Source organism: Diprion similis, chromosome 3 (assembly GCF_021155765.1).
Source record: "Diprion similis isolate iyDipSimi1 chromosome 3, iyDipSimi1.1, whole genome shotgun sequence".
In the NCBI taxonomy this organism is placed as follows: domain Eukaryota; kingdom Metazoa; phylum Arthropoda; class Insecta; order Hymenoptera; family Diprionidae; genus Diprion; species Diprion similis.
The window spans coordinates 15,802,822-15,819,020 of record NC_060107.1 but is presented as its reverse complement, the minus strand read 5'-3'; the positions used below and the strand labels follow the sequence as shown (position 1 = coordinate 15,819,020).

Sequence of the window (16,199 nt, the reverse complement as noted above, 5' to 3'; positions counted from 1 at the left end):
TGTATCATAACATATTGTATACGATGTACGATAGTCATTATATTAATTACACCGATTCCTGATCGCTTGACCGGTATGGGAGTCTTGGCTCGCCACGTTTTCGAGGTGCACATACAACGCGACTTTATAAGCATCTTAAGAACCACCCTAATGACATACACTTTTGAGTTTATAAAAATATACAATCGGTGATAAAATGCGGTTGTTCATCTATTATGGACCATTGCCGTTGACTGTCCATGACAGTCATGCAGTGTATTTATTGTTGCAAGATGGCGTAATCAATTTGAGGATTCCATCGTGAAAGGGCGGCTCGGCAGGGGGGGGGGAGGTGTAGCAGGAGGCATATGGGCTGCAAAAAGCTTGGGCAAAATTATTTTCAAATCAAATAACGTCAAATGATTGATTTTCTAAAATAATTTCCTTTTTACTAATGTATGTACTTTGCTTGAAAAATTTTCTTGAAACAAAATTTGGCGAGTACTCATTCAAAATTGTCTGTTTTTCTCCCAGGAAAAGTGTAATTTGCCCTGTTGCATTCCCATAAGTTGTGAAGAACTCAAAATATTACAAATTTAGGAGAGTGAAATTTTCGGTCATTGTTGAGCTTTTTTTTCTTGCAATGTTAGGTGCAACTTGATTCATTGCATATCTCTTGCATCAACATAATTTCTTTGATCCGACGTCTCATGTATCCAACAACAATGTCATCAATCGAATGATTTGGGTGTAATATTAGTTTTGCGAGGGAAAAGGATGGTGTAGGTATATCTATATAAAATCTACCCTCCAGTAGATAAAGAGTCAATGCACTGACCAAAACACTCTGAATTCTGTATATGCAATACATATTAGATGTTGTCAGTGCGATTCAGATTGCATGGAGCACGTTTGAAAGTGTTGGTACGGCGTCTCGGTCGATAAGGTGACGCGTGCGCCGATCTTCGGGAAAACTGGAGTAGGGCCTATGCTGTCAGTGCGTCAACAACTTATCGTCTCGTTCTGAAGAGTAAGTAGGCATTTTTTACAAGTCGGACACAGTGTTTTCGCTTAGGTGATTTAAAGAAAAAAAATCACTGCTCGCAAATTTATTGTATTGCATTTTGAATAAGTATTGCAACTAAGATTTGGTTTGTTATTGCACCTGAAGGCGCGTTCAATACCCGCACCCTTGATGTATGTGCCGAAAAGTGAATTTTATTTTTTTAAACCTTCGTTTACAATAATGGTGTAATAAGCAAACATTCGTGGCAGAAATTATTTTTAGAAACCTTATAGAGACTTCCATGAATTTAATCGGAATGTGAAACCGGACAAATCCTCAGTTTTTACTAAAAAATTGCACACGAATGATAAAAATTTGTAGGAACTATGTGAAAATAATGCAATTTCGGCACATTTGTGAAAAGATGTTGAAATTTTTTCAAGTCACCTGAGAGATTTTCGTAATTCTAGTTTTATTGAAAATATTATTTTGTAGATATTTTCACATTTCTTCAGCTACACTTCAGAAAATCTAATGTAGACTGTCAAAAATTCTTAATTTTTCTCAATTTTCCATAACGTGATTTCGTCAAAGAATACGCAGAAACACCAGAACTTAGATTTTTTTAGTAACATGGTTTATAGCTCTTAAGAAATATGATATTTCTTTAGGCATTGGTTCGATTTACACGTCTAGCCTGACTAGGTGAAAAATACTCAGAAAGGTTAAAATTCGGAGTTTTCCTAATTTTCAACAGAAAATGAAGTTCCGAAAGAATCTGAATTCTTTCTAGAAATCCCTCAGAATTTCACAGAGTCTTTCTGACATTATCACAACAGTTTAAATTTTTCTACTAATAAGACTTAATTTTCGTATTTTTGAGAAATTTCTGATTATTTTTTTTTATCATGGAACATCTAGTTGGGTTGGATTTATTGATTAAGCTCACTATGAATCTCCCGATAGTTTCTCTTTCGTCTTGATTCAACGTTTTCTTTCCGGTTTCCAGAAAATAGTGATGAACAACACGAGCTGCACCGTGTGTAAACTGGGTCCACCACCAGACATGATATTACGTCTCCCGCCGCCGCCGATCCCAGCATTTCTTCAACGTAATTCTGACATCTCATCATTTTATTTAAATTCCGAAGTTCAATCGTTTGCAACGCATTTGAACGACAGTCCTTGCAAACATTTTTGCGATTGGAGGTCGGAAGGTGTTCAGTACATTGAACTCCCGCAACAAGGTGCATACGTATTGAAATATGTATTGTGGAATTACATCTTATAATTAATTGGAACGAAAAAAAAACAATTCGATACAAAGCTCAATCCTTTTATAATCCCTGAGAATCTGAATCAGCCAATACCATCGGTAAAGGTTTTTTCACTATAAGAATTAGGAAAAATTTGTTTTAAACAACTTTTTCGACAAAGATTTCAAAGTCCTCTCCAAAAATTGTGTATTCATTCCTTTGGAATAAGAATGATTCATTGGTCACTATACTTTTCTACTTTTAAACGGAGTATTTAATTGCACAAATTTTCGAAGTTTAATCAACATGGATTCTTTAGTACTGAGTTGTATATTATATGTACTTTAATGAATGTTCCCGGTTTGCAAAGTTTTCAGCAAACTAAATGTAGGTTGCAATTATGCAACCTTATTTGAAAAAAAAAAAAATCTGCTCGTTGCCGATGAATAGTTGTAACAATTTTCAGGAACAGTTTTCGACGATACCTGGCTACTCGTCCTTATGTCGTCCTGTGTAGGAGTCATATTCGTCGGTATTATCCTTGCCGTACTACTTCTCAAGTGCAAATCGTAAGTAAACCGATTCAGATCTACATATCTACATACCCGTATAATAAATTGGCACGCGATTCTTCGCTATAAATGTGGAACAAGTCACCTTCATTGATAAAATGCTTTGGTATATTATAACGTAGAATTGGATCCGTCATTTTGAATATCGAATAATGCTGAGGTCAAATTCAAATTCAGTGATGTATAATTTAATACAATAAAATACTATAAAAGCACAGAAAGCCACGCTTTCAGTCACTGAAATATTGTGATTCAAGTTGCTTCGATCGGTACAGACCGATATATTTACAAAATGAAGGTCCAACAAATTGTACGACATTTTCTGTTTAGTAATATTTGTGAAATTCGTCGCGAACGATCAGCTCTTCAGCACTCACGAGACTATTTTGCCTTAACCATACCGGCATTACGGATACTAATCTTTTGAGACGTTTTTCTGTGTTAAATCCACGAAGATACAGTAAATAATATTACACCCATTGGTATCGTAATACAATATACACACTATCGTGGCCGTTAAAAAAAAAGGTCATGCTCCAACTTGAAAAATCTTGAGTTCTTTTCGACGAAAAAAGATCCTGAAAGTTTCAATGCTCTATCTCACTGTTAAGGGGTGCCGGCAATTTTTATACATATTTTTTTATTCTATTCTTATTCGATTTATTTTTTGTTACCATTTCGATGTGTTAAATTTTTATTCTAAGCTTCCTCAAAAAATTTTATTTACTAATTTTTAGGCAACTTTTTTTTTATATGCCATGTTGTTCATTCCATTATGAAAAATGAAAAATGTTTGAACAAAAAGTATTTTCAATCCCAGATTTATTTGTTTACCGTTTGATTTTTTTTCGAATCGTTATAAAATTCAAAAAAATCGGGGTCCGTCAAAAAATGAAATCTCATTTTATAAGGAAAAGAAATGAAAAAACATTATTTAGAAAATCTGCCGGCAGCCCTAAATGGAAACTTTCAGGATCTTTTTTTTTTCAAGGTGAACTCAAGATTTTTCAAGTTGGAGCATGAACTTTTTTTTTAACGGCCACCCTAATACACACGCATATGTACGTCATAAAAACCCTTTCGTAAGTTAAGTCACGATGAATAATATGCACACGCAGAACTAGCGGAGGTAAGACCGGTGTCTCGTCAATACCTGTGGCAACTTCGACTGTACAGGCCAAGTTGGGGAGGATTCCAAACGAGGCAGTTCTTTATCCCTGTGCGGCAGACACCCTGCAGGACAGTCGAGTGATGTGGGCGACATTAACTCCCCGCGGAACTACGCGCCATTACTTAGAAGATCACCATTACGAAACCATAAACAACACGCGATTTCCAAAGCGCACTATTGCCGCTTCCCCAACTGAGCACGTAAGAGTTTCAACCTTTTTCAATTTCTACGTTGCATGTGCTTTAATTTTTTTGTCCCTGCATTCGAGTCTGACCTGAGAATCTTGAGATTATAAATGGCGGATCTTTTATCGTAGGAAATCGTTGTAGTCAAAATGTTTCGACAAACATCAAATATTTTTTTTACAACACCTGCCTATCGGAAATTTTGATTCCTAAAACCTGTCGAGCGTGCGTAAAGTGACCCACTTTCGAACAGTGTGGTATAACGACGTTGGCGCATGCGCACAGCCGAAATGCTCAACCTTACATACTAGGGTCTTCTTTGGCGCATGCGCATTTTCGAATAACTCAATTTTAAGCACTGTCAGTGACACCTTCGGTGCTTTTCGAATCAAGCTTTTCCTCACAGGTATTGAAAAAAATAGCGTATGTCACACATGTAGATGGGCGACATCTGACCCGTAATATTACAGCACTCGCCTCGGCTTTTGCTGAGTTCACACTAGTAATGAAATGTGGAGCAAGACCGGCCACCCTAAAATAATTGGCCAATTAGCATTTCCGCGTCCAGGCCAGTAATACGAAACGGCATGCGACGTAACTCCGTTGACAGCGATAAACAACCAGGAGGGTAGAGTAAAACTGGCCACAAAAAAAAAAATTAAATGGATAAGTCGCATTTTTTCGGGAAGATGAGTAAGTTGAGACGAAATCCAATTTGTCTTTACTAAAAAACGATAAAATACTGTATCGGCGGATTCCAAAGCAATCGAATTTCGGTCGTTTTGTGCGGCAGGGGTCAGAAAAAAACTTTTTCTCACAAGCTCAATTACGTGTCGATTTAAAACGATATTTCAGTCAGTCTTTACCAACCGAATTGCAATTTTTTTTTACATTTCGCGAATAATTGCCTAAAATAAATGTAGAATAGGTTCTCTTATGACTTCTATTGACTGAAGTTCTACAAATTATGGACAACTATGTGCCTGCATTAAATGTTTTATATGAGTGTAATTGTTTTTAGGTATACGCTGAACCACCCGTACCGTCACCAGTGCAGACTCTTCCAAAAGATGGGTCGGCATTTGATAACACTGCTTTTGTTGATTATGAGGAACCTCTTACTGCGAGGACTGAATATTATCAATTGGATGATGTCTTGGAACCAAATTTTTCAGGTCAGTAATGGGATCCTTAAATTCAGCAAACTCCATCTTGCGACATGAAGGCACCACACTAATCGCCATCGTTGTCTTATTTGATTTTAGGAATAGTTTTTTCAGCCCAGATTTGACTTTAAATCAATTCAACCAAAGAATTCCGGCCCCAGGTAGCATTTCTTGTAGCATCAGATCGTGCACAAACTATATGTACTGTGATACGTATATGTATAGCCTGGGTTGATGTATCAATAATTAGTATATCAGAACAGCACCGTGGTGAACAATTACCAAAAACGGAACGTGTGTGACGTAAATTGATTCAGTTATCGGAGAAACAATTTTTTTCTGCGCTACCTCAGCCATCAACTCGAGTACTTCGTAGTTTTCATAAGCATTGATGCTTACAGAAACTGGACAATATTCTCGTTTTCGACAGGAGATAGCACAGAAAATAGGATTTGTTACATGCGCGCAATTAGGCACTTCTAATCCCTATTTGCCTTTACACGAATTTACTACAGAATGCTACCTGAAGGCATTTACACTCACGATATAATAGCTTGTATACTAATGATAATATCCATAAAGAAAAATAAGAAGAAGAAATCGATTCAATATCACAAACTGAACTTCCAATAGCTTGCACGATATTTTCTGTGCCTCGATATTAGACAAATTATCCTAAAAAAATCAGCTAGTTACTCGATACGACACCATATTGCTCAAACCATGCTCGACGCTGTTTTTATCGAAATGAGATTTCTCTGAATTATTTTTAGTATAAATCTAACACCGTGTGACTTTCAGGCAACGTAACATTGCAACGAGGGACGTTGCGTCCACGTGTGAGTTCTCCAACGAGAATTGAGAACCCGAATTTGCCTCCATTGAACCTTCAACCCCACAAACGTACTCTGCGTCGAACCCAGGGAACTCAGTCAAGCACGGACAGCTTGTCGAGAAGCAGTGCCACGTCATCGACTTTTACCCCGAATTTATAAATTCCTATGATGATCTAATCATGATAAGGGTCGAGTGTAATATTAATCGTGGTACTCCATGTGTATGAAATATTTGTATTGATTACTCATCCATTGACCTTCATTCACCCTCTTTAAGAATATGTCATATTTTTTAATCGTTTCCCTCACAGGTGAGAGAGTCTTTGATCAATACAAAAAGTTGAATTTTTCCTCAATATCTAGTCAAGTAGAACGTCAATCGGAGTACCTGCACCCTAGGGTGAGTCGAAAAAAAAACCCAATGTTGTATTTATCGTATCTGTGGAGACACATAAATATTCACATAATGACCACACTTTCTGCCACTCCAAAACTATGCAATTAGTGATTTAAATGAATGTTTTATATTTTTTCGACCCACCCTTTTGCACATATTTGTATTATTTATTATTCGAATTGTTAGAAATATATGAACATCCGTGCCAATACGGACGATGTCCATACTATGCGGATTATAATTATGTGATCCTATATTGTTACAAATATTTTTATTTGTTTATTTTTTATTTTATTTAGGATGCATTTTTGTCAATAAAATGAACAACTGGCACAGATATAAATTGTAAGCACACTCACCCGCCTACTTGAAGTAATTACATACTTGTGTACGCCCACATTGCTGTAACTGTTTTTACAACTTCTATAAGTATTAAATAAACATAGTAAGTATGATTAATCTTGGAGTTTCCTAGTTAGATACCCTTAACTTCAATATCACCAGCACTGCTGAGAGTTTTATCACGGATGAGGGGACATCTCTGGATTCGTTGAATAATGTACAAACTGCTAATTGAGATTCTTAATATGGGTGTGGTTTGAGCAATATAGTGTCGGTAAAGGTAATCGGCTGAACGTTTGAGGTGAATTTAAAGAGTACGAAGAAGCAGTAAACATCGTGCAAACTGTTGGTCTTTTATTTTGTGACGACACGTCGATGTAGGCTAAAATATGCAATAAAAAACCACTTTCATATTTAAATATGACGTCTATTTTGATTGGATTAGAACATTCACTTCTAAAAGATGATGAAACATTTCAAAAAATTTTTGGAATATCGTTACCACAAGCTCAAACAATAAGGGTGAAAGAATGAAGGACAGCCTGGTTTTCTCATCAAATAGTTCAACAGTTTGTAATTTTACAGACTGAGTAAATACCCAACTGTAATTAAGATTCATAAAATACTCGATAACAATCAATATACAATATACTGTACGTCAAGTTCATTCATGTTTTTTCAATTTTAATTGGTGGCAACTTTAAAACCTTGTTGAAGACGTCGCACATATTCTTGTCGGCATGCCATGTCATCAGCTGGCCTGTTATGTGGTTCCCACACGGGAACACCAACAAAGTATCTTTTTGCTTTGACAAAGTTCTGAAAGAAAATACTTCTATATCATATATTGTGTCTTCAAGGTGATGCTATGCAAAATTAGTTAAGGATTTTTGGATGACTTTTGAACAAAGCAATTGAATGGAACTTTCTTTCACAATTCAATCATTTAGAAATTTCAACATAACTGCTAACATTATTGATTAAAATCTGTGATGAGTTGCAAATTCTCTCTATTTCACCAACAAGCAAGCAATTTTTTTCAGATTTTGATTGATCTTTATAGCAAGCACCATATCAATGCCAATACTTACATTAGAGTCTAATGTGAATCGATGATATATTCCGCTGGGTATGATGATCAAATCTCCAGGAATAACCTCAATGCGAATCCATTGGTCGTTGCTATTTCTTACATCAAAGTACCCTGAACCCTCAAGAACAAGACGAATTTCCTCGTCTGTGTGCAAGTGCTCCGTAAAGAAATGTTTCAACTGTAATTGTTGGTATATAAATAAATATACTGGGTTGAAGGTAACTAGTTATTACAAGCATGATGACGAAAAATCAAAGTAATCAGTGACCACCTTGTCTTCGTAGTTCTGCAGACACTCTTTGGAGCAAATAATCTCATCCTCATAAGAATACCCTCTACTTTCTTTCAACTGTTTCAATAACGTGTCTGACTTGTAGTTGTCATGGTCAACCTAAGGAAGTAAATTTCAGATATTAGTACTAAAGTTTTTGGTTTAGCAAGTTTGTAGTTTTCTCTAACGGTTAGATTGTTCTCACCTTAAAATATTCAACACCTGTATCGGCAAACAGCTCTGACAGCGATAAAAATTGTGGAGGATCTGTGAAGTGTTCGAGACGTTGATCGGTATCCAATTCATCCATTATCCACGCACGAACCATTATTAAAACTGCTAAAAACTCGGTAGTACGAATCTCAGGCGATTGAAAACCAGCGAATGAACCTTTGACCTTTGTCAGCCGCTATCAATCTTGCTCAACGTCCTAATCAGTGTCTTCCACGCAATTACCAAATTCATCACTCGCATGTCCCAAACAGTTTGCTTACAATTTCCTTCCTTGCGGCTGTACACAATGCAATGTTGTGTATTCAATAGTGCGTTCCGGTATTGTTTTGTTGGCTGCACTGATCTAGTGTATGTATATATATGTTGACTGCCGCTAGTAAATATCGTTGACTACCGGCAATCAACAATATTAACATTTCTATTTTAGGAACAATATTTACAATCATAGACTCTTCCACAGACAACTTGTAAGCTTCTCGTTCATTATACCATGGAATATGCCTTATGGATTTTTATGTAGATTAAGTCATCTATGTGGTTGTCTGCTCTGCTGAATTGTTGATCAGCTTGTGTCAATCCTAGCGAATTTTCCGAATAAGCCATGGCCGCGTTTGAAAATTAGTTTCCAGTGCTGTCAACAATCTTTTATCTCTCTTGCACTCCCGAGCTCGTGGATAGCTCTGTCTCTGTCCTAGGGAGTTTTAACGCCATCAACTAGTTTCAGAAGGCACCCCACGAAGTTGGCAATCAGGACTGGCAATCTCAGCTAATAAATTCCCCATGGAATCAACAATTGGACAATTTGTTCCGTCGTCTGCTCAAAATGTCAAACAGCTTAGAGCGCCGGAGAGCGCAGCCACCGACACTGCAATTTGATGAACTACGAAACAAATACAAAAGTTGTTTATTTTCACGGTTTCGACCCTTTTCAACCACTAGACACTGCTAAGCAATTTGATTAAGCCATGTGCTTTAGTTGAGTGAAATCGCTGAGAACAAAGCTTTGATAATGCAATGAAACGTGTAAAAATATTTACAAATCACAGTTAAAATTCTCAGTGATATTTATACTATACTGTTGTGATTCCTTAGCACGTTATCTTAAAATCTCAATGGAGTTTAGCATATCTTCAATAAAGCAGGAGTCTGATGCAGATATCGACGATGATGATCATTCCCGCAGCACATTGCTATTGCCAATTCCTCGGGTGCATGACAACGATTTTATTACCAGTGACGAACAAGAGAATGAATTTCTGCGCCTCACTTCCATGGTATCGTTTCTCTCGTAATTACCAATTTAAACTCGAATGGGATAATAAATCTTCCAAAGAAAAGTACTCGAATTGTGCGTTTCACTTTTTCAGGTAAGAGAGGTGTACTTTTCACACCTTTATAAATCTTTATACGCAAATTACCTGGCATGCTGCGAAACGAAGAACACTCCTATCTTGCATCCAGATTTAAAAAAATGTGCCGGACAAATGGAAATTGACGCTGTTAGAGCTTCGTTAGAAGCTTCATTGTATAGACAAGCAATGCTTAAAATGGTAATATTTTTCAAACTGTAAGGCATAATGCACACTCGGTTTTTTGTCTGCTCCAAACGAAGCATTAATCTGCAGTATCTTAATTTATGTCCAATCTTCATTTAGAAAAATCGAATGCAGCAATGCTCATTCAAATTCTTTTTATCACAATTTTAGAGCACTTATAATCCAGGCAACGATGGATTTTAAGAACAAATAAACCGTACCATTGATATTAAAAGTTAGGAAAATAAAAGAGACTGTTTAAAAAATTATGAGGTTGAAGTTAGTAACGTTATTGTAATTATATTAAAGTTTCGTAAGATCGGTATTTCACAGTTGTAGGAATGTCTAATTTGGTAAATCGTAATGAGGCAAAATGAATTCATATTTCAAAAACTTGACTACGTCAAAATCACCATAAACTTGCAAAATAGTCATTTTTCCTCCCCAATGTTTCGTTATGTTAAAGTTGCTAACTTCGCTCTCATAAAAAAAAGTCATTGATATTATTTATGCCAATGATGGTGTACACATATGAAATAATATTTTTGCTATTTACTAAACATGGACCTAAGCAATTTAGAATAACACAAGCTGAGATAGCAACTTTTGATTCACACAATACATGACTTATTTGTCCGTAATTACAAAACTATCCAGAGTGGTATAAAAATTTGAAATCTGTTTGGACTATAATTTGTCATTTTCAGTTACAAAGTCTCTGCCTGTTTTAAGATGATTCTACTGGTCCCACATCACAATTTCTAAAATATTTGCAACTAACATTAGTTAGTTAACATTATCAAGTTCCAACATAATTTTCTAGATCCATCAATTGGTTCTGAATTTTTTTTATCAGTGGTAGAGACACATAAAAACAATAAAATCATACTATTAATTATCGATTCCTGAAATGATGGAATATATGTGACAAAAGATTTATTTTCATTGAATCTCTCCAGTTTTTAAGCATATTAAAAAATATTTTTGATCTTTGTAGAATTTCCACACACTTCTGTTTATACATTTATGTGAATAAAACTAGAGCACTGCAATAATTACTATAAAAAACACTTTAATTTTCAATTGCAATTTCATCCAATTTTACATATTCACCAAGGTACGAATTACAGCTGTTAGATGTAGAGAAATTTTTTTTGCCAGATTGTCTCAGAATCAATTTCTTGGATCTTGTACTACAACTTCGATTGCATTTGAGTAAAAGTTATGAATTAACACTTAAGATCGTTTATTCCCTCATAGAAAGTGATTTAATCTCAATGCTCAAACAACAAATGTACCCAATATTAACGAAATTGGTGTTGAACAATTACTGCAATTAATTTAAAAGGGCATTCATATTAAAATGCTCGATTAGATTTCAGATGTAAAGGGGCACACGTCTTTGAAAAAAGTGCACAACAAATTGAACCATTTTTTAAAAGCGCCGAAAAGATATATCGACATTGGTGTTCAAACAGACGAAGTATTATATATAGAAAAGAGTCGAACTCCAGACACAACGACTCCTTTAACCACGAAGGATTCTCATGTTCAAAGTTCATCAGTAACGTCGAACTACGATGAATCCATAGTCCCGGTTGTTAGTCCACCAATAGAAATGAGAAAATGCAGTTTAGACGAGAGAGTATCGTTGATTCTGAAGTCGGAAGTCGACATTCAGGACGAAAATACCGTTATAAAGTTTGAAAATGATACGGAAGAAGTATCTCAATCTGAAGCAAAAGACTGTAACTTCGATTTGAAATCCGAAGACATGTTCAAGTCTATAAAAGACTTCGCATGCCTTCAGACCAGCGGGTCTGCACAGGTGCACAACGACGTTGAAGCGATTTTTGGCGATGACAACACAGTCGACATTAGTCAAGTGCAAAACGATAACAATGATTCGCAAGATTCGATTCTGCAACACATGGAAGATATGTTCTGTGAGAGTAACGACAGCAGCGATCTGATGGCCCTGATAGAAAAGCATTCCGGAATTTCTAAAGCCAATATAGATATGGAAATCTGCAAAATGTGTCCAGAGATAAATGCTCCAAAGTTTGTCGCCACACCTGTCGTAAAGAGAAAAGATAACACGGGTGAATCTTCAGAAGTACATGCAAACAAGAGAAAACTCAGCTTTTCGAGTTACCAAAAAATGAAAAAACGAGGAAAGGGTGAAGAATGCGCCTCTCCAAAAGCGGAAGAGACTGCAGATGAAAAGAAAAAGCGGAAAGCGAGTGGCGTTTGGTTGGTTGAGCGGATTCATCAGCTCTCAAAGTTGAAGGCAAAAATGATGGAGATTTCGACCACAAATTATCGCAGACACGGCAGAATAAAAGCAAAGTTTTTAGAACTCTTTGGGGAGTCTGACGACGAAGATATGATGCCTGATTCACCGATTTGTATTGAGGAACACTTGAACGCTTGTAAAGAACGCATCGCTCCTTGGGTTGTTAAGCATTTAATGCCTTTTTATAAAAAAAAACGGATCACAGATAGGAAATTATTCAAAACTGTTGCCAAACACATCGCCGATATGCTTATCATAGAAAATACATTTCCTGGTAAGTTTTATTTCTTCCAATATTATACTTCATATGATGCAAGTCAAGTTCCTGCATTGGGGTTTTTTTTTAAACTTCGATGGCTTTTGTTTATCGTTTGATTTAGCAAATTTGTTTTGAAACGATTGGTGTCAAACGGATGATTATACAAAATTTTAAACATTACACGAATGAGCGGAATGTCTTGGTTTTTGAGGATGAATGGATAATTGTTTACAAACATTTGTTACGTACCATACTTGTACTAATTTTTTCTAATCAGCTCCAGTTTACTATTTGTAAAAAAATTTCTGGGTTACTCTGGAAATTTGTATTGTAAAAAAAAAATAAGCTCTGAACCGTTAATATCGGATGAAAAACACGAAAGTTTGATCATTTTCAACGTTGTAATTATGAAATTTATTCTCCAATTGTTTTTATCATACCTTGCATTTATCGAATTTACTCAAAATCATGCTGCTATGAAATAGTAGGCATGTACTTTCAACCGTATTCATTCGTGTAGATTTTTCAAACGGTTCTTTCGCTTTTCTTACTTTTTAATACAGGTTCATTCACTTTTCAAATTTTTTGAAGTACTCATCACATGCTTATTAATTTTCTACAAATTGCAGAAGAAATTGATGTGAATAAACACGTACAGAAATACTTCAAGAATAAGAAGACGATAAAAACGAAACCAGACATATTTATATGAGGAATGAACGTCCATGAATATCCCACCACGATTTTCCTTGTTACAACAGGTTGTACCAAATTAGTTTATGTATCACTCACCAAAAAATAGGTACAGTATTACAGACGATGCGAAAGTGGATCGAAGAAAATATATGAGGTAACTAGATACATATCTATATGTAAAATCTTAGATAAACGAAATATCGTTACGTCATGTAAATATATGAATAACAAAAATAATCTGTCTAGGATTTCAGTGTTTCTTGATAACCTGTGTAATGAATAGTTACATCAATATGCAAAGTAGGAATTCTCAAGATTGCCTTGAAGCCCATGAAAACCGTTGCGCTATCAATTTTGTGAACACTGATTCGTTATTGCATTTCTTTTAGTAACTAAAATGTTCGCTCATAAATCAAAGCCCCAATTGAAGCTCAAGTTAAAGAATTCCGTAAGTTTATTACATGTACATAATAAAAATGTGATTACGTAACAAGAAATAATATAAAAATTTACATGTTTATAATAGATGTATACATATTGAATTGTTATACTTCCGTTTACAGAAAACATTAAATTCGGAAAAACGATGGTAATAATATTAACAACATATTGATATTCAACTTAAGGTATATTAGCATATTCCTATAATAACAAGGGCAAGTATTTATTTATTTATTTATTAATTTATCTCGACACGTTTTTGTCGCAGGCCAATGGTTTTTACTTTTGCAGCTATATTTAAATAGCTAGCTTGTAAGTTAATTGTAAAACCGAGCTTTAATCGCTGGGCGATCTGACTATCACTTTTTCAAGTATCTTCAGACTATTCAAATGCCGCCTGTTGGAATGTTTAGTCTAACAATAAACTGTGCATACCATAAGTGAATAACGAGGGTGTTTTTTTTTTATTATTTACTGCAGAATATGTGTATATAGATTACAAATTTTAGAGAGACAATTTCCTGTAACCAATTATTATATTTACAAATGCATTAATCTCGCAAATAATCGGAGTCATGTGAAATCTGAGAGAAAATTTCATGTGAAAAACCAAAGAAAATATTTCCTAAAGCAATAGAAAAATATCTCCGTAGAATATAAGTAATTACAATTAACATTGTATAAACCTCAAATCTCAGAAAAGATTTCAATTTAAGAAAATCGAGTTTCAAACCGTTGCAGGAAAATGGGAAATATTCATAAAGCCTAGCTAAACGCCTAAATTCGAACAACAATAGTAATAACGATAGTAACAATTAGACTCTTGCAGTTGAAATTCCCAGTTGTTAAATTTTTCTGTGATCAAACGATAGTGGAAATTGAATTGAATTCAATTTATCTCATTTGCACTGTCGAAACTTCTTCCAAACTAGTAATATTGAATTACTGTATAGCAATCGTTCGTCGATTACTTATTCCATTCAGATAATATACGTTTAAAAAATGTCTACACCAGTGAATTCAGTTACGCTTCAATTTACATCCCCTTAGAATTAGATCGTCGAAGAAGAACAAAAAGAGGCCATTGAATTTCAATAATGGTTAGTGATTTCTTATTTGTCTTTGTTTATCATTCTAATAATTAATCTAAATCAAGCGTTTGTGGTTAATTTCCCTGTATTGTCTACATACATATTCTTTACCATGAGTTAGTATCCGTATTACTAATGCCACAAAGAGAAGTACTAAACTCGAAATTAGCGGTATAACTACAAGCGAGCATTATCATATACATATAATTCTTATCTATTAGCATAACAGCAATAACATTTATGTACAAGTACGAATGGCCAGTTAATTATACTATACATCCATCTTTTTCTGCAAACTATGTTATAAAGGTATTACTATCAACGTAACTAATATATGTATATGTTTTTCATATATATATTCCATAAGTGAATAAAATTATTCAAGTTATAAGTATGTATAATAATGATATTTTATATTATAATGTTGTGCCACAACAGCAAAAAAAATTTTTATTTTTTTTTTCTACTTTCAGGTCACTAGCTTTGTGGTGAGAGTAAGAAATATTTTTTTCTATAGAGAAATCTCGTGCTTAATAATGTCAAACTATTAAACATATATATTAAGATATACAAAGCAATGGTATAAATTAAACACTGTTCTATATGTTTTCTGCTGAAAATTGTTCTGAAACAATCTGGAAGCGAAATTTTTCGAAAAGAAATTTCACTGAAGTTCGGCGATTCGTTGTGAAAATTTTCAATTCACACAATTTTTTCAAAGTTTCTCAAGAAATTTCATTGAAATTTTAAGGATTTTCATCCCGTTTTCCAACACGATGATTTCAAATGAATTGTATAAATAAAAAAAATTCAGGACTGCAAGTATACCTATAATTCTGTTGAAAAATAAATAAATCCACAGAAATGTTCCTGTGCAAAAAGAACACAGATTTGGTGTGAAATTTTTAATTATCAAGTCCACTGAAGCACTTGCTTGCGAAAATATGGCGAATAAGAAATTTATGAGCAATGTCGCACCAACTTGCAGCCTGTCCATCATCAAAGAATTTTACTCGATTGTTCTGTACTTGAAATCTTGATTACCCGTATTGTGACAAAAATGATTTTGGGGAATATGTATCGTTTCCTTTTAACCCATAGCGAGTAGGCATCAATGTGACCAATTGGAATCAGGTTTAACCTGACTCATCATTACTTATTCATTTTAATAAATTTAATATTCAACATTTTTTTCCCACCTAGACGATAAGCTTTACGTAAAAGTACACGATTCAAATCGGTCCGATATCACAATGCTAATCAGATTCATAGTGTCGCAAGGAATATAGTTCGATACATCTTTAATTGTAATATTTCACAGCGTGGTAGGGCGTCGTTATAAAAAGAAGGTTTTTGTACCGTCTTATAACGAG

At 34.7% G+C, this 16,199-nt stretch overlaps 3 protein-coding genes across 5 annotated transcripts; 2 read left to right on the top strand and 1 right to left on the bottom strand.

Annotated features, from left to right (window-relative positions):
- The first annotated feature begins 910 nt into the window (after window positions 1-910).
- On the top strand, window positions 911-7,434 carry LOC124404595. 3 transcript variants are annotated; one of them, XM_046878879.1, is made up of 6 exons: window positions 911-1,009; window positions 1,995-2,097; window positions 2,708-2,810; window positions 3,932-4,184; window positions 5,191-5,344; window positions 6,137-7,434. In XM_046878879.1, exons 2-6 carry the CDS (start codon window positions 2,004-2,006, stop codon window positions 6,328-6,330), a joined length of 798 nt encoding a protein of 265 aa, XP_046734835.1. In that variant the 5' UTR covers window positions 911-1,009; window positions 1,995-2,003; the 3' UTR covers window positions 6,331-7,434. The 3 variants fall into 3 exon arrangements, with proteins under 3 accessions (XP_046734835.1, XP_046734834.1, XP_046734833.1); XM_046878878.1 differs by having other exon boundaries at window positions 1,995-2,232; window positions 2,714-2,810; XM_046878877.1 differs by having other exon boundaries at window positions 1,995-2,232.
- Window positions 7,435-7,461: 27 nt separating this feature from the next.
- Window positions 7,462-8,796, bottom strand: LOC124404596 (1,2-dihydroxy-3-keto-5-methylthiopentene dioxygenase). The gene is made up of 4 exons (XM_046878880.1): window positions 8,480-8,796; window positions 8,275-8,394; window positions 8,002-8,181; window positions 7,462-7,729 (listed from the first exon to the last, which is right to left on the bottom strand). The coding sequence occupies exons 1-4, from the start codon at window positions 8,600-8,602 to the stop codon at window positions 7,595-7,597; spliced, it is 558 nt and encodes a 185-aa protein (XP_046734836.1). The 5' UTR covers window positions 8,603-8,796; the 3' UTR covers window positions 7,462-7,594.
- A 533-nt stretch (window positions 8,797-9,329) lies between these two features.
- Window positions 9,330-14,720, top strand: LOC124404594. The gene is made up of 4 exons (XM_046878875.1): window positions 9,330-9,782; window positions 9,876-10,058; window positions 11,419-12,613; window positions 13,228-14,720. The coding sequence occupies exons 1-4, from the start codon at window positions 9,621-9,623 to the stop codon at window positions 13,308-13,310; spliced, it is 1,623 nt and encodes a 540-aa protein (XP_046734831.1). The 5' UTR covers window positions 9,330-9,620; the 3' UTR covers window positions 13,311-14,720.
- Window positions 14,721-16,199: the final 1,479 nt, after the last annotated feature.